General features: G+C 29.3%; 2 protein-coding genes across 2 annotated transcripts; one reads left to right on the top strand and one right to left on the bottom strand.

Moving 5' to 3' along the window:
• Positions 1–231: 231 nt before the first annotated feature.
• Phum_PHUM486740 (oxysterol binding protein 9, putative) lies at positions 232–24,849 on the top strand (the record flags this gene model as incomplete). The annotated part of the gene is made up of 14 exons (XM_002430438.1): positions 232–345; positions 4,635–4,901; positions 5,741–5,929; positions 6,867–6,917; positions 14,865–15,030; positions 15,118–15,292; positions 22,923–23,044; positions 23,126–23,155; positions 23,252–23,414; positions 23,491–23,750; positions 23,848–24,022; positions 24,115–24,337; positions 24,431–24,658; positions 24,751–24,849. The coding sequence occupies 14 exons, from the start codon at positions 232–234 to the stop codon at positions 24,847–24,849; spliced, it is 2,262 nt and encodes a 753-aa protein (XP_002430483.1).
• On the bottom strand, positions 1,333–3,743 carry Phum_PHUM486750 (elongation of very long chain fatty acids protein, putative; the record flags this gene model as incomplete). Its single annotated transcript, XM_002430437.1, has 6 exons — positions 1,333–1,500; positions 1,601–1,743; positions 1,834–1,939; positions 2,616–2,747; positions 2,818–3,008; positions 3,680–3,743. 6 exons carry the CDS (start codon positions 3,741–3,743, stop codon positions 1,333–1,335), a joined length of 804 nt encoding a protein of 267 aa, XP_002430482.1.

Raw genomic sequence — 24,849 nt, 5'->3', positions numbered from 1 at the left:
TAATAATAATAATAATAATAATAATAAATAATAAATTATTATTAATTTTTTAACGCGGGTAAAAACGCCTGCAAAAAAAAAAACAACAACAACAATGTGACATTAATGTATGACAAAAAGTGTATTTATAAATTTTCAGGCGTTTCGGAGAACTCATTTATACGTTCCTTTGAATAAATTTCCGATTCCGATTTTCCTTTGAATTATTTCTTAGAGACGCTCAGTAACAAAATGACGCGACCGTCTTTAGAAGGTCCGTTAACAAAATGGACAAATGTAATGAAAGGATGGCAGCACAGATGGTTTGTTTTGGACGAAAATTCGGGATTGCTTTCTTATTATACGGTTAGTTAAATATTTATTTTAAATTTTTTTTTAACCTTATCAAATTTTTTAACCAAATTATCATCTTGATCCACTTTTTTTTTCTCTCTTAAAAAAAATTTTCGAGGGTGGATCCAAATAAGGTTATCAAGGACAATTCAATTAAATATATATATATAAATGATTGAATTAAATAAAAAAAAAAAAAAGGGGGTGGAAAGGATGAAAATAATGAAATTATTTATTGTTTTTAATATTTACAAATGGAATGAATGATAGAAAAAAAGAAAAAAACTTGTATTTTATTTTCATTTATTGATTTTTTTTTTCTTATTTTACTTATTTATTATTTACTTATTGATAATTCATATCAGTAACATAGTGAGATGAATGACTCATACAATTTTATTAATAAAACATCTTTTTTATTAATAAAATCTATTAATTTCATTTTCAAATATAATTTTTTTTTCAATCAAGTCATTATCATTATTTACAATCAGGTGATGTTTTATTGTTTTTCCCTGTTTCACATTTAAAAAATTTTTTTTAAATCTCGAAAGACAAAATGTCTGTTATTTGTTTGTTAAAATCGAATAATTTAAAATTTTCATGTTAAATAATAATAATTATTCATGCATATTTATGTATTCGAATAATAATAATAATGTTAATTTCAATCTTTTTCATTTTGTTTTTTTTTTTTTTTATTCTTCGAATAGGAAAATAAATTAGGATTTTTATCAAATGATTTACTAAAAGAAATTTCGAAAAAATTTATCAGGTTTTATTGATTTTTTTGCATACAGAAATCTTTTTTTTTTTGATTTAATCAATCATATTATTTCATGCATCATTGATATATCAAATCAATAAAATAATTTATGACTTTTAAGATATTGAAGTATTATTAATTTGTTTTTATTATTTTAAGATAATTATTCGATTCGAAAGTTGTCCTTTAATGATTAATACTGTAATTTTCAATTCACCTTACATTTTTATTCATCACTCGATTAATTTTTTATTTTTCTTGTAGGTGTTTTTATAAAATTTATAAAACATTATGTAGTTAATTAATATGTTAACAAGCATTAGAATAAGGAGTGGTTTGGGTGCTGTGCATTGACTCCTTAAACTACTTCCTATGTGTGCTATTATTATCGTGAATTGTACCTGAAACATTAAAGAATAATTCAAGGTTTTTTTCCATTCTTATCATGTGTTTGAATTGACTCTGTCCACTTTTATCACATGTGAAACTCTTCATCATTACCATTTGTAATATGGTTAAACTTCTTTTCCAGAAAATAATTTTCTTCTGTAATTCTTTTCCACCGTAAAGTGCAATCAAATAATAACTATACATTAAAACATGTATTATGCAATTGAGTACGACTGGAATCACTGTTGGCTCCCCTGTAAAATAATTAATCGGTTAAAAGGTGTTTTCAAATTTGTCTTAACTAACTATCGAGTACATAATAATAATAATAATAATAATAATACCTGGTGCAAATTTAGTAGTTATCCATCCCAATGATAAAGTTGATACATGATGGTATAAATGTAGACCAGAAACTTGATTTTGTTTTTTTCTCAATACGAAAAATATCTACTCAGTTAAAAAAAAAATTAAAAAAATGTGTGTGTGTGTGTGTGTGTGTGTGTGTAAGTGTGTAAGTGCGCGACAAATTAGATTTCTTGCAGTAAAAGAAAAAAAGAATAAAATTTTTTTTTTGTGTGTGTGGTTTTTGTTCGTTTGTTACAATCACGTGCACAAAAAAAAAAAAAAATTACCTTGACATGATTATCAATTTATTATTATTATTATTATTATTATTATTATTATTATTATTATTATTATTATTATTATTATTTTTCAATGGAAATTAAAAATTGAAAATTAATAACAAAAAATAGAGGGAGATAGAGAGAGAGAGAGAGAGACAAAATAAAAAAAATTTGTCAAGTCGTTAAGTATTAACAAAAAAAAAAAAGTTGTTGTTGTTGTTGTTGTCGGTTGTTGAGGTTAAAGGTCGAGAGAATAACAAACATATATATAAATAAAATGAAGAAGAATAAAAATTATAATTTTTTGCTAGTCCAAGAACGTGCGTTTATGTTTGTTGTTGTTGTTATCATCATTGAAATTATTTAAAAGCATGGAAATTTTTTTCTTTTTTTGTGTGGAAATCATGAACGAAACTCGTGTCAAATCGAAATTTAAATTGAGTCGTAAAAAATTGTCGCAGGTAAAATTAAAATTAAAAAAAAAAAAAAAAAATTACCGTTTCTAAAAATTCAGTTAATTTTAATAATGTTGCCCACCACGTCCACCTTGCGACTCTATAAGAATTTTCCTTATCAGAATGATTGATGGATTCGCATCCGAAACGTGTGAGAGAAAATGACGAAAGCATCTGAAACGAATGTCATCGTTTGTTTGTTTGTTTGTTGGATTGTTTTATCGGTTAGCTGTTTAGGACTTACTCCGTATATTATGGCCAAACATGCAAATATTTGAAACGCGTTGTAAACCGTTATTATTTTATTTAAATTGTATGGTTTTTTATTTTTCATGTATTGCGGTCCTGCTTTGCAAACGAAATACAAATAACAAACGCATATCGTTATCAGCGGATAAGGACTGTCCATAAATGCCCAATCCCTCGAACGAACGTCTGGAAAAGTAGAAAAATTTAATTTTACGCGGGGTTTTTATGTATATCCGGTGTAGGTCGTGGCACGTGATGATGAAACGTTTGTCGATATGAGAGAAAATTTTTTAATAATTTAAATATTGTTTAGTGCCACGTGGGCGCGTGAAAAAAAACAAAGAAAATTTTTAGATTTTAATTAATTTTTACCCACGTGATGAATGTATCAAAGGTAAAAATACGTTTTCGTACTTTGATTATTCTTTACTAATTAAAATTTTTCTTAACCTTTTTTCTTATATTTTTTCTTTATATTTTTTCGTCACGGTTAAATGAAATTTTATTGATGTATTAATTAATAATAATAATAATGATGATGATGATGATGATGATATTGTCGATTGAAAATATTAAAAAAAAAAAATTCAAAGTGCAATAAATAATCAATCACCTTTTTAATAGAAGAATGATTTTTTTCATTATCGTCATTGTTATTAACATCATTATTATTATTATTATTATTATTTTTAAATAAATAAATAAATAAATGAAAGAATGAATTTTTATTTTACGGTTGACGTCATTTCTTTTTTTTTTCGTAAAATAATAATAATAATAATTTTGAGCGTTTTTGATCGAAAGATTTTGTTGAAAATTAATTTAAATGAAAAAAAAAAAAAAAAAAAATTTATTACCAGATTTTTCGTTGAGGAGACGATTAATATCGTCGAACCAATTGATCGTGGCAGGAGAATTCATTTTTTTGTGTCGTTTGATTTTTCACCAGGTTTGCTTTTACTTCCTGTAAAAAAAAAAAAAAAAAAAAAAAAAAAAAAAGTAAAAAAAGTCGTTCTTCAGTCTTCTTCTGCCCCAATTGAAGGCAGATAATTAATTAATTTTTATCCACTTGAGTTTATCGTAAGTGATTCCTTTTTATCATCATCATTATTATTATTTTACCTTTGTTTTCCTTTGTGTGTTTTCCTTTGTATCTAATGAAGTAAAATTCGTTAAAGTTGCAATTAAATAAAATAAAAAAAAACACTTCTTCTTATTATTAAACTCTTAAACTTTTCACTTCATAACTCGTAATTTAATTACGGTTGTTGTTGTTGTTGTTTGTTGTTTGTTATTGTTTTTGTTACGATAAAAATTTTGTCACTTTTAAACTTTTTTTAAAATTAACTTAAATTAATTTTTTTCATCGTCGAATTTGTCGTCGTCGTCGTCGTGTTTTGCCACGTTAACGAACGTAAATTATCTCACGTTATGAGATTGAAAAAAAATTTTCCCCCAAATAAATAATAATTTTTCTTAATGAATAATTCAAAAAATTTTTGTCTCATTTACGTGGGGGCCCCCTTTGGGAATCGATTAACAATTTCCTGGATTTAAAAAAAAAAAAAAAAAAAAAAAAATTTTTTGTGTGGCAAAAGTGAAAGCTTGTTTATTGTTCGGGTTGAATCACCGAACGGAGAAGTAGGTTAAAAAAAAAAAAAAATGATGAAAAGGAAAGTTTTTTAAGTACAAAACGACAGCAACAGGAAAAAGTTTTTAAAAATAATTTTTTTTTTCGTAATACATAATATTATTATTATTATAAACAATTTAAATTGTGTTTAAATTTTTTTTTTGTTTCTGTGTTTACAGTCACGAGAAAAAATGATGCGTGGAGTCCGAAGGGGATGCGTTCGATTAAAAGGTGCCATTTTAGGTATCGACAATGAGGAAGATGGTAATTTTACAATAACAACAGATTCGAAAACTTTTCACTTTCAAGCGAGGAATTTAGCAGAAAGAGAAGTTTGGGTTCGAGCTTTGGAGGATACCATATTGAGGCATGCCGTTTTCACACACGAACATCAAGTTCAACCCATCGTCTTTTTAAGGAAACACATGCCTCATCAGTTACTCAAGGTATAACGAAAATTTTCAAACCTTAAAAAAAAATGGGTTAGGAGTAAGAGAAAGAGAGAGAGAGAAAGAGAAACAACGTGGTAGAACGTAATTAATATTAATTATCCAATTTAAAATCTTAAAGCCTTGTTCTATATTTTTTTTCGTTTTCGTTTTCCATCCGGGATTTCGCCTTGAAAATTTTTTTATGTTTAGGTTTTAAAAATTCGCGGAAAACAAAAATTTAAAACTCATTTGAAATCGTCATCGTCGTCGCTGTCGTCGCCATCATTGTTTTATTTTTATAAATTAATTAAAACGTGGAAAGAGTCGTAATAGTTCAATTTTATTTTGACCTCACCCAATAATAATACTAAAAAAAGAAGAAAAAAAGAAAATATTACTTTCACCGAAAATGGGTTAAATCTTAATAGAGTTTAATGGAGGGAAGAAGTTTTCTTTCTCTCTCTCTCTCTCTCACACACACTCTCTTTTTCTATCTTTTTCTTTTTTTCTTTTTCCGTTAGTGAGTGAAATCGATTGTTCTTTGTGTCACGGAAGTTGATAAATGTAATTTTCGACAACAAGCTTTCAAAGGCGCCACACACGATGTTTTCTCTCTCTTTCTCTCCTCTCTCCCTTTAAAAAAAAAATAAAAAATAGAAATTCTAGGAAAATTTTATTCGTTGGAAAATAAGGGAAAGGGGGAGGTAGAGAAAGGAAGGACAGGGAAAAGAGAATTTTTAAAAAATTTTTTTGATATTTTTTTTTTTTTTTTTGGTATGGAACAGGTAAAAATTGTTTATTTTTTTTTCTCTATCTCTATCTCTATCTCTCTCTCTCTCTCTCTCTTTTTTCAGGTTCATTTCGAAGAAGAAGAAGATTGTTCGTACGAGACGAACATGAAAAAATTCGATAATCGTATATCACAAGCGGATGTTTTGTTACAAATGCTCATTGAGCAAACTCAATCCCTGGATTCGCAAATCGATGGCATCGAAGATGAATCCCTTAAATCCCAATTGGGAAAACTTTCGCATAATTACAACGTAAGAAAAGAACATTTTTCATTTTTTTTTCTTTTTTTTTTTAAAAATTGTTTTCTCGTCGAGCGAGGAAAATTTCAAAGGAAATGAGATTCGTTCGACAAACGATAATGGATTAAAAGTAAAAAATGCGAAGAAAAGTTTGTTTATTTATTTGAAAACAATCGAGAATGAGATTTTAATAAAGTCACAACAATGACTCTGACTTTTCGCGAGGGGGGCGGTACGGGGGGCAAAATTTACGATGGAAATTTTCTTAGGCGAAAAACTCGCGTTTTTAATTTACATATAAAAATTGAAATTTATTTATTTTTATTTTTTTTTTTTTGCTGCGGTTGTGAAAAAAAAAAAAGGAAAAAAGGCTTTTATGCGATTTTGCATTTTATTATTATTATTTATTACTATTATTATTATTTTTATTATTATTATTAAATTATTACTTATTTGGGAAATATTCAAATTCCATTACCGTTTGTGGACTTTTCGTATCGTATTTATTTATTTATTTTTTCTTTTTTCGCATAGAAATTAATAATAATAATAATAATAGTAAAAGAGGAAAATCGTCGTTTGTTAACAAATACGATTTTATATTATTATTATTTTTTTTTTTTAAAGTTGAAAATATGAATCAGCAGCACGCGGATTCGACCAACGACGACGTTAGTTTTTTTTTTTTTTTTTTTTTTTACGATGGATTTTATTATTATTATCATTATTATTATTATTATTATTATTATTGGACGTTGTTTTCGTTGACAAATTTGGAAACGTTGCGTCAATTCGATTTTATATGTTTTCGAATTTAGATGTAACGAGAAACATTTTTCTGTCTTTTACACGTGACACATGTCGTTGCGGGTGTTTATTTTATTTTGTAAAAAAAAAAAAAAAAAAAAAAAATTATCGAAATTTATTATTATTATTATTTTTTTTCCAGCTTCTCGTCGGCGGAGTGAAATTAGCCATTGTTCTTCTCCAAATTCTAAAGGTAAGCTACCATCAATTTACAAAAAAAATTTGCAGGGTTTAAAAAAAAAAGTCGATCGTGCGTTGTTTGTTGTTGTTGTTTAAAATTTTAAACGCGACGAATGAAAAGGCGTCGTTCCGGTTGTGTTTGTTGTGTTTTTGTCGTCATATTCGTTCGACGACAACGAATCAGAGAGTAAATATAAATATTTCGTCGGAAAATTATCCAAAAAAAAAAAAAAAAAAAGAAAATTTGTTTTTGAAATGTTATTTAAATTTGTTAAAATGACGAAAGTAAAATCAATTTTGACGCGCACACATGCGAGAAAAGGTTGTGGTTACGGGGGGGGGGGGAGGATTTGTTTAAAAATTTTTATTCGAACGAGTGTACCGAAGATGGGAAATTCCCCCGCCCCTACCATCCCCTTAGAAGATGTGTTAGAATTCTGTATTTTAATTCGAAAATAATTATTTGGGGTTTTTTGGGGCCGAAAACTGAGAAATTATTATGGATTACCAATAAGGGATGACGTTTGGAAAATTTTCTTGGGGGGGTAAAACGCACTCGTGGTAGTCTACATCCCATGGGATATTTCGACGGTTTCCCGTTTTTTTTTTTTTAAATTTGCTTTAATATGAGGATTTAAAATATAAAATTTTACTTACGGATTTATTTTGTTTTGTTTGTTGAAACAATCACTTGGACATTATTTAAAAAACTAAATATAAATGAAAAGTCCAACAAACAAACAAACGATGCATAACTGTAACTCAGTGTCTCTCTCTCTCTCTCTCTCTCTTTTTTCAACGGATTAATAATATAAGGTTCGGTCATTTATCTTGAGAATAGAATGATGAACGTTTAAACAACGATTGTTCATTTTTTCATTCAAAAAAAAAAATTAAATAAGTAAGTCTTCCCGCCATTTTTTTTTTTCTTAATAATGAATTTGTTAAAATTAATTATGAAAAGAGAAAGAGAAAGAAAGAAAAAGAAAGAAAGAAGACGTAACGTAGCTGTACAAGACAGATCATGTACATAAATCAAAAAAATAATAATAATAATAATTTTTTTTTTGCACTACTTATTATCCCCCCCCCCGTCATTTTTAATTTATTTTTTTTACGCGAGGAGACTACGGTGGGGGGATGAATCCTTTACGATGAGGTGTATTTCTTACCGTTTTGATCGAATGTTGTTTGTGTTTGTTTGTATTTGTCGCGATTTTTTTTTTTAAACGTTTGTTAACACGGTTGGATAACGATTCAAAACATTTATCATTTTCTTATTTATTTTTATTTTTTTGTTGCAGTTTCCGTTGTTGTTGTTGTTGTTGTTTTGTTTGTTGTTTAATTTTTTTTTAATTATGCCCTATTTAAATGTAAAAAATCTTTCCGCGTTTGTTTCTCGAAACACTGGCCGATGCAAGCAAGCAGTCATCATGCGAAATTTATCATTATGTATTTCGCTCGTTTGTTTGTTTGTTCGTTTGTCTAGCATTTGGAAAGAAAAAAAAACAAACGTTTTTTTTTTTTCAAAAAGATTTTAATTTTTTTAAAATTTGGTATTTTTATTTTTCCTTTTGGCAACTCACTCACTTTCGAATAATCGATCGATTTTATTTTTAAAAAATGATAATAATGATGATAATAATAATAATAATAATAATTGTACTGTCGTTGTTTTGTTTTTCGAAAAAGAAGAAAACGACAAAATCGACGTCATCGATTGTAATTAAATACTTTAAGTGAAATTCTTAGATGAAAATTAAAAAAAAAAGAAAAAAAGGAAAAAATTAAACCGTTACAATGAAATGATTTTTGTGGGGGAGGAGGGAGGGAGGAAGGAAGGAAGGAAAGGAGGGGTTAAAAGATTTTATTTTATTTATTTATTTTTTTTTTTTTTTTACTCGGCTCGAATGTTAATTACTTTTGGACAAAAAAAAAAAAAACAAATGAAAAATGAATCTCTCCTTTCAAACTTTGTAATAAAACTTATTAGTTTTTTCTTTTCTTTTGTTTCCCCCCTATCCCCCCATAGAGTTTTCCTCCCGTTTTTTCTATTACTGAAATTTTCCTGCCGTAGGTTCTGAAGACGATTCGATCGTTTTTTCTTTTTTTAATCTGGGTTTTTTTAGGCTTATATCATTTTCCTAAATGAAAATGTGAAAGGAAAAAAGTTTTCTAACCGAACGAATGACGTGGAATTTTTTTTTTTTTTATTACTTTACATTACTAAGGCGTTACCAGGTAATAATAATTAATGTTCAGAATATGTTGCAGTAATTAAGTTCAGAAAGGAAAAAAAAAATATCGCGAAATGATGATGAGTTCAGGGATTCGAAAATTAGAATTGTTTAAAATTCAAAAAAACAAAAAAAATCAAATTTCTTAGAAAAATCGTGCGGTTAAATGGAAAATTTTTTCCGTTTCCGCAACTACCCCCCTTCATCGACTACGGAATTTAAAAAATTCAAATGGGGAGACGCGGAAACGAAAGGGGGGGATGAAAAACGTTTTAAAAAATTCCAAGTATCGCCAATTAATTTCAAACGAATTCGCGGGAAAAAGAGAGAATAATAAAGTAAATTTCCCGAATTCAATTTCCGCCATTTATATTTTATTCTCTTTCTCTCTCTTTCTCACTATCTCTCTCTCTCTCTCTCTCTCGCGATTTCTCGCGTTAGAAAATTATTCGATTCGACATTAATTATTGTGTGAGAAATAATTTGAATTTCGTTTAAAATAATTTTCTTTCCACTTGTAAATTTTATATTTCGATACGGGATGAATAAAATACATAATGCAAACGTCGTCGTCGTCGTCGACATCGACGTCGACGACGACGTGGTACGCAGAAGTATTAAATCGAACGAACTTTTGCCATTCGTAAAACAAACGCGGTGAACGCCACGACGTATCGAACGAACGTGATTTTTTTCTAAGATGTGTGATGATGTTGTTGTTTACTTTTTTTCCTAATATTTTTTTTTTAATGTGAATTAGTTTGTTACGTTCGATTGCGTTCGTTGGCGTTCTTTTTTTTTTTTTATTTGAGTTTTCTCGGTTTTAAACATGTAATTCTCTCGGGCTTTCGCAAACGTCCGCACGAATAATTTTATTATAGCTCGGGAAAACCGTCGTTCGTCGTTTTAAAATTTGCGGTCTTTAGTGGAAAATGAATTTCCAAATTTTCGTTTTTAAATAAATTAATGATCATTTTTTAAGCAGACGTTGTTTTTTCACTTTCGGAAATAATTTTCAGGTGAATTTTTTGTGAATTTCCTCCTGTTGTGTACCTGCAAGGTTTAAATTCACCCTCCCTCCCTCCTTTCCCTTCCCGATTTTTCCATGTTGTTCTAGAAACAATTGTAAAATTTTGTTTTGTTTTATTTTTTCTACATTCGAAAGGGGGGGGGGGAACGTTTTCAATTTATTTATTTATTTTTTTTCTCTTCCTAATTCTTCCATTTTCTCAATTTTATTTTTTTTATTTTTTTTATTCGAGCGTGTGTGTTTGTTTCGTTTGTTTTGTTTGTAAAGTTTAAAAAGCGGAAGTTTTTTTTTTTTTTTTTTTTTTTTTTTTTTTTTTTTTTGAAAAAAAAGTTTTAAGTTTATTTGTTTAAAAGAGTTGAAAAGTTTGTTTTTTTTCCTCAATTTTCTCTAAATCCTTTTGGGAATATTAAAAATTATTGGCGGAATTTAAAGTTTTATTTAAAAAAAAAAAAATTAATTTGGCGGGAAATTAAATGAGTTTAAATTATTATCAATATTATTATTATTAATTTTTTTTTATTTTTTAATTATCCTTTCGTTGTTGTTTTGTTATTTAAAAAAAATTTAATTTTGAAAAGGATTTCCCCCCCCCCTTTTCAAATTATTTTTTAATCGTAATCATTCAGAAATAATAATAATAATAATAATAATAATAAGGATAATTAAAAAAAATTACCCTGGAAAAGTAATTATTCGTAATTAATTAAAAAAATTTTATTGTCGGCGACATAAAAAAAGATAAAAAAAGGTGTTTTCAACTTGATCTTTTTTAATAATCTACAAAAATAATAATAATGATGATGAAAAGGTATATATTATTATTATTATTATTATTATTAAATGTATCGCGAAAATAAATATGACATAAATAAATACACGTAGATAATATATATATATATATATATATATATATATAAATGAAATGAAAAATAAAAATAAAAATAGAGTAAGTAAATAAGCAAAAGAATAATAATAATGATTCCTTTTGAAAATCGGTCACGTGAATAATAAATAAAGAGGAGGAAAAAAAATGAGGAGCGTGACGGAGGTGACGATCATAATAAATTGATTGTTTTGTTTATTATTTATTAATGAACCTTTATTTTATCGAAGGTCAATTGGAAAAACATTTAATTTTTTTTATTTTTTATTTTTTTTTTGTTTTCAATGTCATCATTTTCCCGTGAGTTGTTGGGTTGCTGTAGCTGTTGCCCCCTCCTCCCTCTCTCTCTCTCTCTTATTTCTGTCGAATTAAAAGGGAGAAAAAATGATATGATGGAATTATGAATTTTTTTTTGTACGTTTTTTTCGAAACGACGAATTTCGATTTTTGTGTGTGTGTGAAATTTATGTCGTGGCGGCAGAAGATAAAGTACAAGTATTACGCGATTAAAACGGAAATTAAACTTATGGTTTTTTAAATCTAAGTCTTCTCCGAGAGAACGTGTTGACATCTTTAAAAAAAAAAAAAAGAAGAATTATTGCTGTCGATGGGGAGCAATAACCTTTTAATGTATTTTTCCACGATTTTTTTTTTGCGCAGCCGTTTTTTTTTTTTTTTTTTATTTAATTGTTTACACTTTCGATTTGATAAATTTATTATTATTATTATTATTATTTCAAAAAGAATTTCCACGTTATTTTCCGTAAACGAAAACGAAAACGAAACGAAAAAAATTACTTTATTTTTTCTTGAGGGTTCGATAACGAACGATAATCAATAAAAAAAAGTTTAATATTAATATTATTATTATTATTCTTACTTTTTTTCCTGCTTGCACGAGAAGAAAGAAGGGGGTATGATTATTGATGATTTGGAAAAGAAAAAAAAAAGGTCACGGTTGCGACGAGAGAATTCGAGAAACGAGTGTGACAAATAAAAAATTTAATCGTGAATTTTATGTCGCCCCCCTTATGGATTCTTTTAACCAGACGTCGTTGAGACTGGCGCTGATGGGTCACGCCTAAAGGGTCACGAGTTTTTCCTTTTTTTCCACCTCTCCTCTACACCTCCTCCCCTAAAAACATGCAAACGTTTTTTCTAATTACGTCATAAAATGCGAGAGTGTGTGTGTGCGTGCGTGTAAGGTTGTGTCACCCTTTTAAGGCGTTTTTAAGTTAAGTTAAATTTAACGGTCATTAACGCCTTTTTTTTTTTTTTTTTTCTTATAGAACACGATTGACCCCGTGTACGGAATCGGTTTAGTTACTTCACATTATAAATCAAAGAAAACTAGGGCAATAGGTAAGTTTTTATTTATTTTTTTTCTCCATCTCTTTCTTACTTCTTGAACTTATTGTGTATTATTATTATTATTACTATTATTATTATTGTGTACCCCCGCAGGTGAATAAATTAAATCATAAAGAATAAGGTAATTAAAAAAACTAACGATGATAATTATTTTTCTAAAAAAAAAAAAATTTCTTTTGGTTTTTCTTTTTGTTTTTCTTTGTTTTTCTTCGTTTTTTTTTCTTTTTTCTCTTTTTACTATTGACACGACGTGATTTTAATTAAAATTTGACCGTTGGAAAAATTTAACACGATAACAAAAAAAAAAAATTTTGTCGAGACGGAGAAAACGATTTCACATGTTTTTCTCTCTCTCTCTATCTTGCTTTTTTTTTCTGTGTGTGTGTGTGTGCGTGTGCGTGTGTGTTTTTTTCGAATTCGAATCGCTAATAAATTGTAAAACGAAAAAAAAAAAAAAAGTTTTTTAGGGCAAATTTTTTGAACTCAGTTGGCCTACAGACAGAAATAACAGAGAGAGAAAGAGGAAAAAAAAAAAAATTTAGACTTCGATTCGATACAATGGAATTTTCTATTTCGTAAATTTTCTTTTTTTTTACGAGTTTTTATTGGTATCACGTGACACGCAAACGTGACACTTTTTTGTTTTTCTTAGGCACGGTAAGGTTTTGTTTTTTTTTCTCTTCCTCTATTATGGGGGGGGAGTCGAAAAAACGAAAAATTCTGAGGAGAAAAGAAAAAAAATTTTTTTTTTATATTTATAATTAATAAGAAGATGATGACGTGACGTCGTCGTCGCTGTCGTTGTCACCCAAAAAGAAAATATAAAAATTTTTTTAAATTGTGGAAAATTTTAAAAAAGTGAAAAAAAAAAAGGAAAATCGTTAGGACACAGTCGGTACAATTTTCTATTTATTTTTTTTCTTTCAACTTCACTTTCCCTTTTCTCTGGAGAGATTAGGTTTGTTAGAATGCTGGAGGGGAAAAAAAAAATAATAATAATAATGGTAATGATTTTTTTTTTTTTTTTTCGAAATCGGATTTTCTCAATTTGAATCGAACGAGTAAAATTTTTTTTTATTTTTTTTTTGTTATTGGATTTACGAAACGAAAATTTTGTCTTCCTGAAAAACTCTTCGTTGTTTTTATTTAAAAAATTTTTTTTTCTCTCTCTCTTTTCCTCTTTTCGATCCTCCTTTCTTTCTCTCTCTTTCTTTTTCTCTTCTCCCCGCCCCGAAATAAATTCCGAAAATTTTTCCAACCGGAGTTTTTTTCTTTTTCTTTCTGTTGTTTCCTTATCGTTTCCTTTGGGAAAGCGTCGCAGCGTTTCCTTTTTTTTCAATCGATTGATTATATGGAGGATTCTCGAATTTTTTTTTTATTGTAAAATTATTATTATTATTATTATTTCAAACGTCAAATTATTTGCTGTCTTGCGGTGTCGATCAAAAGAGGAAAAATTTTCTTTCCTTTTTTCTTTTAAGAACAATTTATAAGAGTTTACGAATTGAATATTCGAGTTTTCAATTTCATTTTCATAACTTTTCTTTTTTTGAGGTAAAAAAAAAAAAAAAAGGTTTTTACCTACTGAACATATTTTTTTTTTTAATAAAAATTTAAACCGAACGTGAAACCAGCCCCTCCCCCCCTTATACCACCGCATTTTCAACATTTTTTTCTTCTCCATCCTTCGCCTTTCGAATTCATTTTTTTTTCTTTCGTTTTTTTTTTTTTTTACTGAAACTATTATTATCATTATTATTATTATTATTATTATTATTATTATTATTATTATTATTATTTGCAATGTTAGCTGTCTCGTTTTCCTATTTTCTTTTTTTTTATGTATTTTCAAAGATGTTTCGGTCGCTTTCGGTTTTCAACTCTTAGAGAAAAAAAAAAGAAAAAAATTGAAAGATTATGACGTAACGAACGGGGGGAGGGGGTTTATTTATTGATTACCCGATTGCTGCATTAATAATATCATTATTATTATTATTATTATTGTGGAAAGCAAACGCGATGATGGGGGGGGGGGGGTTTATAAACGCGATGAGGGAATAATTGATGGATGGAACATGTCGGAGTAAAAAATCACTCATGGGAAAACCTTTTTTTTTTTTTTTTTGATGACGTTATCAGTGAAAGAGGCGTGTGTGTTAAGGCATTAAATCTCTTTTACAAAATAAAAGGTTTAAAAGTTTTTTTCCTACTTTTTCGAGACATTAACGTTTGTGATTAATAATAATAATAATAACAGTTTATTTACACGTCGTTTAATCTACGATTTGTGTGCTTGTATCAAGATCGTGTTGTGTGTGATTAATCCTTTTTTTTTTTTTTGTTTTTATCCGTTCGTTTTGTTTGTGTTTAGGTAGTAATTTTCATGTAAAAAAATCAAGTGCTTCCTTTGAAGAACAACAACAACAACAATCACAACAGCTACAACATCAACATCAACAACAACAACCGAGAAGAGGATCGAGAGAACTTTTGCCTTCCGACGATAACACATCAGAAACTCAATCCTATACGGAACCTACTCCTGGAACCATCGAACTCGGTAGCGATTGCTTAAACAATCCCATACTAATGCCTGCCGTAATAGGTATCATACCTTTTTTAATATTTTTAATAAAATGTTGTTTTTTTTTCGTGCGTGTTGAAATTTTAAAAAAATTTTTTCTTTTTGCAGAAAGTTTGTCACACGTTGCGAGTCCGGAAGGGATGACGCTCATCGTTCCGCCGGAAATTGTACCTGAAACTTCGTATTCGAGTTCGGACGACGACGAAGATTTTTTCGATGCCGACGATGATTTGAACAGTTCGGTGACGGCTAATCGCACGACGAGTGCGAATTTTATCGTCGGGTAAGTTAAACGTTTAAGTTTTGTTTTTCCACGCCATGTTTGAAAGTGCGAATAAGAAAGAATTCTGTACCTTACTCGTGTCGGGTGTTTGTTTGTTTATTCCCGGATCAAAAGTTTGTCGCAAATGACCCTTGTTTATTTTTCGGTGGCAATTTCTACGTGGTGGCAAAACAACAGAGTTTCGTTTACTATTTCATCACGTTTTTCGCGGATTAAAACGTTTCCTTCGTAGTCTCCTTTTCGATAACAAAAGTCATTATCATTATTATTATTATTATTAATGTAGACACTGTTGAAATTAATTTCGATCGGCGTGTTTCGTTTTTTTTTTTTTTTTTTTTTATTAACACGTTGTTTACTTGTTTGACAACATTTTTAGCAACAACACACACATTTTCTTCAATAATAATAATAATAATAATAACAACAACAACCTAGATAAGTAGTAAATTTTCTTATCTACCCTCGAGATGTGAATTTTAAGTTGAAAAAAAAAAAAAAATGGCGAATGTGTATGTAATAATAATAATTATTTGCACTCGGTAGGAGGAAAAACATGTTTGACTGATAAATTTTTTAGTTTTCTAGTTTTTTTTTACGCTGCGTTTATTATTATTATTATTATTTCTGTTCAAAATAACACAAAATGGCTTCGATTGTAATCAATAAGAAATCGAATAGCAGTTAAAAATTAACTTTTCTTCAAGGATAAGTTTAAAAGTTTTAATAACTTTTTTTCGAAATTTTTATAGTAATAATGATAATAATAATATTTTGTTTTGATTTGAATTAATTAACTTGGAAAGCGTTCGTGCGTGCGTGAGTGCGTTCGTTCGTTCGTATTTATTTTCCATTTCGAATGGTTTTTTTCTCCGCTACCACGCCCCCCCCGTCCCCTCCCCCTTCCGGATGTGGCAGAAAATATTTCGGACGAAAAGGGTGGTTTTTTTTATTTTATTTATTTGCTCCGTTCTCATCTTCCTTCCTTCCTTTCTTTCTTTCGGATTTTGTTCTATTTTACCCGTTCGTTTAATTTAATTTTTAATAATTTTATCGAGCGACATTTTTTTTAACTCGGTTTGTCGAATCCGTTTGTTTGTTTGTTTGTTTGTTTGTCTCATTTTTTAACTGATGCTGATGAAAGAAAGGGAAAATTTTATAATTTAATTTTTTATCTCCGATTTTCCGGAGTATTAACTTCCGGAATTTGACGATTCTACGCATATTATTATTATTATTATTATTATTATTATTATTATTATTATTATTATTATTATTAAATTTGCACGAATTCGTTGAAATTTTTTACGGATTAAAAAAAATGTCGGTCGTGTAACCGGTTGGTTAGGAGTTCGTTGCCTGTACCACCGCCTGCCGTACGGGCAACTCAAAGTCGAATTTCAAGGTTTTGACACAATTGAATACAAATCGAGGTAATAAAAAAAAAAAAAAAAAAAAAAACTATGAAAAAAAAGAAAATGTAAATAAAATAGTAATAATAATAATAATAATAATAGTAAAACCTGCGCCTTATTTATTACATTGCTCGGTCGGCCTTTGTTTTCTTATTCCGACCCTGAGCGTCGGGTTTTTTTTTTTTTTTCTTTCACCCAAATCTAAATAAATTGGAGCCTGCGCAGATTTTTAAAAGCATCGATATTTTTCTTCCAGTAGCGAATCGAATCGGAAATGAGAGTGGTGCGATCGTTGGTTTTTCTCAAAGCGTTTTTTTTTTTTCTTTTTTTGAACTTGTTCTGCATTATTTATAAAATTTGAAAAATGATTTTGTGAAATCGATATACTACTACTAATAATAATAATAATAATACGCTGCGGTTTGCAATGTTTTTTTTTCTCTTTCTCGAATAATTAACGACTCGTCCGTGGACGATTTGTGTTGGTGACGAGTGAAAAATTTTAAAATTTTTCATTTAACCTTTTTCGAAAATGGAAATAAAGAATGTTTGCAAGCTACAGAAAGCTTTGGAGGTAATTTCAAATCGTTCCTTTTCTTTTTCTTTTTCTTTAATAATAGTAATAATAATGATAATAGTAGGTTTGCTTTTTAATGAAAGAAATGACGATGGTGACGATGATGATCAGGTAACCTCTTGTCCTTTTTTTTAGTTTTATATTCCTTCGAACCGACCCGAGTGAACCCATTAAAGTTTCTATTGTTTTTTTCTCTCTCTCTCTCTCTCTCCCTCTCTCTCTCTTTATCTCTTTCTTTCTTTATTACTCTATAAAACGAAAAGGGCACCGTAAAATTTTAGTTCCTTTGCAGATTTTTAATTATTTTAAGAATGCTGGTTAAAAAAATTTCGAGCTGACGCGAACGAAAAAATTATTACTATTATTATTATTATTATCATTATTATCATCATACTATTATTCGAATAAGACTCTTAAAAAAATGGATGAATATTATTATTATTGTTATTGTTATTATCATTATCATAAATTATAATAAACATCGTGGCACTTGAGAGAAAAAGAAAAAAAAATAATGATGATAATGGGGGGCGGGAATCTTTGGGTGGGTTTTATTATTATTATTATTATTATTATTACTATTACTGAAACCGAAGGGGTAATAAAAAAAAATGTTGTTTATGTTTTAAATAAATGAATAAATTAAAAAGTCGAGTGCCAAAAAAACGTTACGAAAAAGTTTTTTTTTTTATTTTTTATGTAAAAATAAAATTTTCAATCGATTTAATATAGCGTTATTATTATTATTATTATTTGTTCGTTAAAACTGCCATTGTTATCTCTCGGTTTTGTGTGTGTGTGTGTGTGTGTGCGTGTGTCGTGGCAGCAACGATGACGACGTGGCACCCCGTGAATTATATGTAAAAAAAAAATTTTTTTTTGTAGCAATAAGAAACACAATGGCATCATTTCACAAAATTTAAAATTTACGTTCACGATCGAAACGTGCCCGAAATTTTTCCCGCCCCTTTTCCCTCCCTTTTCGTTCCTCCCTTCGTTCCTCCGTTCCAGCTGGAGAAAACAAAGGAAAAAAAGACTTTCCCGTTTTTTTTTTTTTTGAGAGAATTGTAGTTTGTTTGTGACGCACATTTTTCGCAAAAGTTTAATTAATTAATTTATTTATTTATTTATTTATTTATGGTTAAACTTTTTATTAACTTTTTTTTCTTATGAGCAATTAAAACTTTGAGCTTCGGTTTGTTTGTTTGTTCGTTTGTTCGATTTAAACGTTTGTTTCGTATTCGGCACATTCGCATTGCATTGTAACAAAAACAAAAGAAAGATATTAATAATAATAATAATGAAAATAGAGCGAGTAATTAATTAATTTTGTTTAAGTGATTGTGGTTGTTGTTGTCGTTGTTGCGGTCGATGATGGATTTTCAAAACATTAAAAAAAAAAAAAATCGAGTTCGTGACGTTTTAGTTTGAAATTTTGTTTTTTTTTTGGGGGGGTGGCAGAGGAGGGAGGGGATTCCGTGCTGCGAGATGAAAGTTTTTACTCCCAAAAGAAATTTTATGTCGACTAATGCGTATAAATATTTCATAAAGTTTGCTGTCGGTTTTTGTTTAAAAAAAAAAAACTGTCGGAAAATCGATATCTCGATTTGACTTATTTTTGTTTTTGTTTTTTTTTTTTTTTTTGGAGATTTTAAATGGCGGCGTATCGAAACGTAAAAGATCAAATATCGAGAGATTCGAAGGTGATGGGGGAAGGTGGGGGTGGTGGAAGGAAGTAAGAAAGAAAGAAAGAAACAAACATTTCATTAAGTGATTTTTTTTTTTTCGTTTGTTACGATTTGGACGGTCACCAAATTTTTCTTACGAGTTTCTTGTTTAATTGGCCCAGAAAATTATTATTATTATTATTATCATTATTTTTTAACAAAAATAGGAACGAAATCTTTCGATAAAGATGCCTCTGCCATTTTTTTTTTTTTTTTTATTCGGTGACATTTTTTTTTTAAACGTCGAAATTTACGAGTAGAAAAAAAAAAAAAAAGTTGGAATCTGGACGCGACAGAAACGATATAAATGTCTTTTTTTTTTATTTGCCTGACACAGATTCGAAAACGTTTGGAAAGACTCGTCGGAAAAATTTCTGATGGTTTTTAATTAATTTTACCGTCGTGTGCGGTCTTCGTTGAATAGGGGAAGGGCTGAACGGGGGGAGGGAAAGGAATCGTTCTGACGAGGTGAAAAATTAAAAAACATACAAACGAGGAGAAAAAACTTCGAAAATTTCTATAAGGTTCTTTTTGAAATAAAAAGGGAAAGGGAGGGGAAAAGTTAAATGCAGTTTTTGAAAAGTAATGATGGGTTTTCCGGAAGGGGGGGAGGTAGGATCAAAGTTCGAAAGAAAAACTTGACGGAAAGAAAAATTACGAAAATCCAAAAGACAATTTGAATTTTTGAATGCGTTAAACTTTGAAAATTTTAAAGTTTTTTATTTTTTATTATTAATTTTTTTTAATCATTTCAAAGTAAACGTTTTTTCAATTATAATCGATTCGAATAACAATCGATCGATTTATCGATAATTCGATCTATCGTTTTTTAAATCAAATCGATCACATGTCATCTTACACCGGTGTTGTTTCTTTATAAAAGTTTTTCCGCGGTTTTCCTTTTTTTTTGATGCGATGAGGAAAATTTTTAGAATTCGAATTATTTCAAACTATTGTCAAAGTAATAATAATGATGATGATGATGACGATGACGATGATGATGATGATAATAATAATTATTATTCCTCGAGAGTTTTGTTTTTGTTTTTTTTTTATTTCTCCCCCATTCTCAATCGTTACGAATTCAAATCATTCGAATGTTTATTCAGATTTTCAAAATTTTAAATTTACTAAGTAATAAATTCGAAAGGAAAATAACAATAATAATAAAAAAGCAGAAGAAAAATAAATATGGCGACGGCGGCGACGACACAAAATTAATTATAAAAACACTCTAACGAAAATTTACAATTCGTACTCGCGGAATCGAGTTTAAAAGTATTTTTATTATTATTATTATTTTTTTTTTTTTACATCTTTCAAGAAGGCTGTGATTTTATTATTATTATTATTATTATTGATTATTTTCGTCGTGAAGTAAAAGCGTTGTTCGTTCAGTCAGAATATTTTTTTTTTTTTTTTTTTGTTTTCATGGATTTCATATAGTAGACTTCATCGGCAAAATTTTCAGTTCGATTTTTTTTTTTTTTTTTTGACAATAAAATGAAATAAAAAAAAAAAATGATCACATGTGCGAACGCGACACCGAAAATGAAGCTTCATGGTAAAATTTATTATTATTATTATTTTTTTTTTTTTCTCTTTCGGTTTTTTTTTTTTTTATAAAAAAAAAATGTTGTTGTTGTTATTATTATTATTATTTTATTTACGTACGTTTTGGAAAAGTTGTCATTTTTGCAAAAATGATAATGTCTGTTTTTTTTTTTATTCTTTTGCTTTTCTTATCGCGATTCCATTTGATTTGTACATCTTTCCCTCTCTCTCTCTGTATCGGTTCTTTTTTTTTGGGGGGGGGGTGGTAAAATGAAGACAGAAAGAAAATTGAAAATTTGAATGGAGGAAGAAAAAAAACATTTCAATTTATTTTCCATTTGAAATAATATTATCGTGGAGGTTTTTCCGAAGAAGAAGAAAAAAAAGTAAACAAAAAAATCCATGTCAAGGCATGACATATGTGAAAAATGGTTCGTTTGATTCGTTTGTTTGTTTGTTTGTTTTCTCGTTTGTTTCATTAATTAATTAATTAAGTAATTAAATTATTTATTTGCTGCGGAATTTATTCAAATATTCAAAAGGATAGATTGCAAATTTGTACGAGTCCTAATTGTCAAAAACAATTATTATTAATATTATTATTATTAATCGAATTTTATGTTTTTTCCTTTGATTTTGTAGGTTGTCGGTTGTTGTCGTCGTCGTTTGTATTTTATTAAATTTACGTTTTAGTTCGTCGTCATGAATTTTTTTGTGGTTTTCGCGGTTGAGGTTTTTTGCAATGAGCATTGACCTCGCGAGGTTGGAAAGGAAAAAAAAAAAAATTTCCTTTTGCGGAAACTCTGATTTACTTATTAATTAAATTCATTATTATTATTATTATTATTAGTATTATTTAAATATTTAAACAAACGGCAAATTGAATTTTTTACTTTGCGCGTTGTTGTTTGTCTATTTGAATTTCGTTTAAATTTTTTTTTATTGAAAATTGAGTTTGTTTGTTTGTTTGTTTGTTCGCAAGGTTTTAACATTGGTAAAGGCAAAGTTTAAGTATTGACATTTAATCACGTGACGTGGAGAAAAAAAGATAGAAAGAGAGAGAAGAGATATTTCGCTGTTTGTCGGGGTTGTTGTTTTTGCGGTGTTCAGAGGAATCAATTTGTTAGTTTTCTACAAAATTCCTCCTTCCAGTTTTTTCTATCCCCTTTTATCCCTCTTCCCTCTCCTTCTCCACGTCATCATTGCAAATCTGTCTTGCCCGTCATTTTAACTCTCATCATCTTTAACACCGTCATGTGGTTGTTGTTTGTTTTTGTTTTCATTTTCCTACCGACGTGAGTGACGTGTTTTTAATTAAATCGGGGAGGCGGAAGAGGGAGTTTTATTTTACTCCGGAAGTAACTCTCCCTCTCTCTCTCTCTCTCTATTTATTATTATTATTAACGCGAGAAAATTTTTAACGAAAGCAGCAGCAGACGAGACTTATCGAAGAAAAAAAAAAAAAATTTTCGTTTGTTTTTCTTTTTTTTTTTTTTTTTTTCCAGGATTTAATTTCGCCTTGCGGGCTTTTGATTTACTTTTAACAATTTTTTTTTTCGGTTAAGTGATTTAATTTTTTTTTGGCTGCTGTGACGATTTGAGTCTCTGTCGTTTTTAAATGTATTACGGCGGTGATTTAAATATAAAAATAAGTAAACGTTATTAATAGTAATGAAGAGAAAGAAAACAAAAAAAAAAAAAAATGTTTATTTTCGTTTATATATTATGCTGCGGTTAATCTCTTGTTTTCTTTTATTGTTTAAAAACGTAAAATCGGATTTAAGAGACTCGCGAGGTTTTTTTTTTTTTACGTGTGTGTGTGATCGATTTCTTTGATGTTTTACCGCAAGTGAGAATTTTTTTTATTTTTATTTGAGTCTTTAAACGAGTGAAAATGGATAAAAGATGATGGTTTTCCCTCTAGCCTCTACGAAGTGACGTTTTTTAATAAGGTTTTCCTGGAATGGGTATCACAAACGAGAGTTTGTCAAATTTTTGGGTGGGGAGGGACCCAAAAAGCGAAAACGGAAAAAAAAAATTTAAATTGCATAATAAAAGAAAATTTTTTCGAAATCGTGTTCGAAAAACATAAATAAACGTAACACAATTTCGAAACAAAAACGAAAAAAATTGGTTTCGTGTTAGAATTTATAGAGAAAATTTCCTTAAAATGTCGCGTCTCGAAGTTTTTTCCTTTTTTTTTTTTTTTTAGGTTATGCAAATTAAAAACAATCGATAATGCCTCCCTCCCTCCCCTCACTTACACCAATCATAACCATATACAAGTTTTGAAATGTTGCGAATTTTTTTTTTTGATTGTTTGTTTTCTAAAAATTGTGATGCTTTTTTGCTTTCAGTAACGGCGTTAAAGAATCGAGCTCAACACAGCTGACAAATGTTCCAGGTACGAGTAAAAAATCCAGTAGTTCGGGAGCTTCGTCTCCTCCCGTACGAATCGACGGATCTTTGGATTACGACGGTGAGTTAAAGTCACGATAAAAATTAAAAAATCGTTTTTTTTTACAAAATAAAAATAAATTTTAATTTAAAATTGTTACAGCTTTGTACGAAGACGACGAAGATCAAAGCGGTGAGTTTTTGAAAAATGCGTTTATGTGCGTTCACTCGTGCGTTCGAATGCGTTCGAGTTTTTTAATTTTTTTTTTTTTTTTTTTGTTTCGGTAAGATATATCCATGGAAAACCACGGTTCGATGATAACACATTTATTATCGCAAGTGAAAATAGGAATGGATCTCACCAAAGTAGTTTTGCCTACATTTATTCTCGAAACTCGATCTCTGTTGGAAATGTACGCGGATTACTTTGCTCATCCGGACATGTTTGTCAGGTAAGCGGTGACGTCACGATATTATTCTCTTTCGAATCGGGATTTTACTTGGTAACAAAGGAACGTACGTTTCCAGTATTGCAGATAAAAAAACTCCCAAAGATAGAATGGTTCAAGTCGTCAAGTGGTACATGTCCGCTTATCATGCCGGACGTAAAAGCACCGTCGCGAAAAAACCATACAATCCTATATTGGGTGAAATTTTCCAATGTTACTGGAATATTCCGGGTTTTACGGAAACGGCAGATAGCACTCCCGTCGATGACGGACCAATGCCTTGGTGCACTCGCGGACAATTGGCCTTTATAGCTGAACAAGTTTCTCACCATCCACCGAGTGCGTATCATACAAACACGCACACACGCACACTTTTACACGAAATCTACGAATTCTATCTATAATTAATGATTTGTAATTTTTTTTTTTTTTTCAGTTTCGGCGTTTTATGCCGAATGCGTGGCAAAAAAAATTTGTTTCGAAGCATTCGTTTACACAAAATCAAAGTTTTTAGGTCTTTCCGTAGGAGTTCATAACATTGGACACGGCACTGTTCACGTTTTAGATTTTAAAGAAGATTACGTATTGACTTTTCCAAGTGGTTATGGCAGGTAATGGTGAAAACCATGTTTTTAAAATGTCAAAGTCATTCATTCATTCATTATTATTATTTTTTGTGTATCGTTTTCATCGGTCATATCAGGTCCATACTCACAACTCCCTGGATCGAACTCGGTGGTACCGTGACGATATCATGTAAAAAATCCGGATACAACGCAAACATTGAATTTCACACGAAGCCTTTTTACGGTGGGAAAAAACATAGGATCACTGGAGAAATATACGGTCCGTCGGAAAAGAAACCATTCATAACGATATCGGGAGAATGGAACGGTGTCATGGAATCGAAAAATGCTGAAACGGGGGTGAGATTTTTATCCGAACGATTTCCTTTTAAAAAAAAGGGTGGGGGAAAAAAAATTTTGATTGTGTCTTTTTCTCCTTCTCTTCCATTATAGAGAGTCGAAGTTTTCGTTGACGTGTTAAAAACGCCGGTGACGAAAAAAATCGTGCAAAGCGTTTTCGAACAAAAAGAAAACGAATCGAGAAATTTATGGAAAGATGTGACCGCTGGTTTAAGACTGAACGACATCGACAAAGCGACAATGGCAAAAACGATGTTGGAACAAAAGCAAAGAGACGAAGCGAAAAAAAGAAGAGATACTGGAACGTCTTGGGAAACCAAAGTGAGAGAGAGAGAGAAAGAGAGAGTCTCCAGAGAAAGAAAAACTTTATGTCTTTAATTTTAATGTTTGTTTATTTTAAATTTTTTCCGCAGTTATTCTATGAAAAATCAGAGGGGGATTGGCGTTATAAAACACCACTTTCGAGTAGGCAAGAAGATTCAAGTTACATCACGTCGGTAAGAGAACAATGA

Source organism: Pediculus humanus, genomic scaffold (assembly GCF_000006295.1).
Source record: "Pediculus humanus corporis 1103172108257 genomic scaffold, whole genome shotgun sequence".
NCBI lineage: Eukaryota > Metazoa > Arthropoda > Insecta > Psocodea > Pediculidae > Pediculus > Pediculus humanus.
Note: the sequence above shows the minus strand (reverse complement) of the source record. Positions and strands in the feature narration are given on the sequence as shown.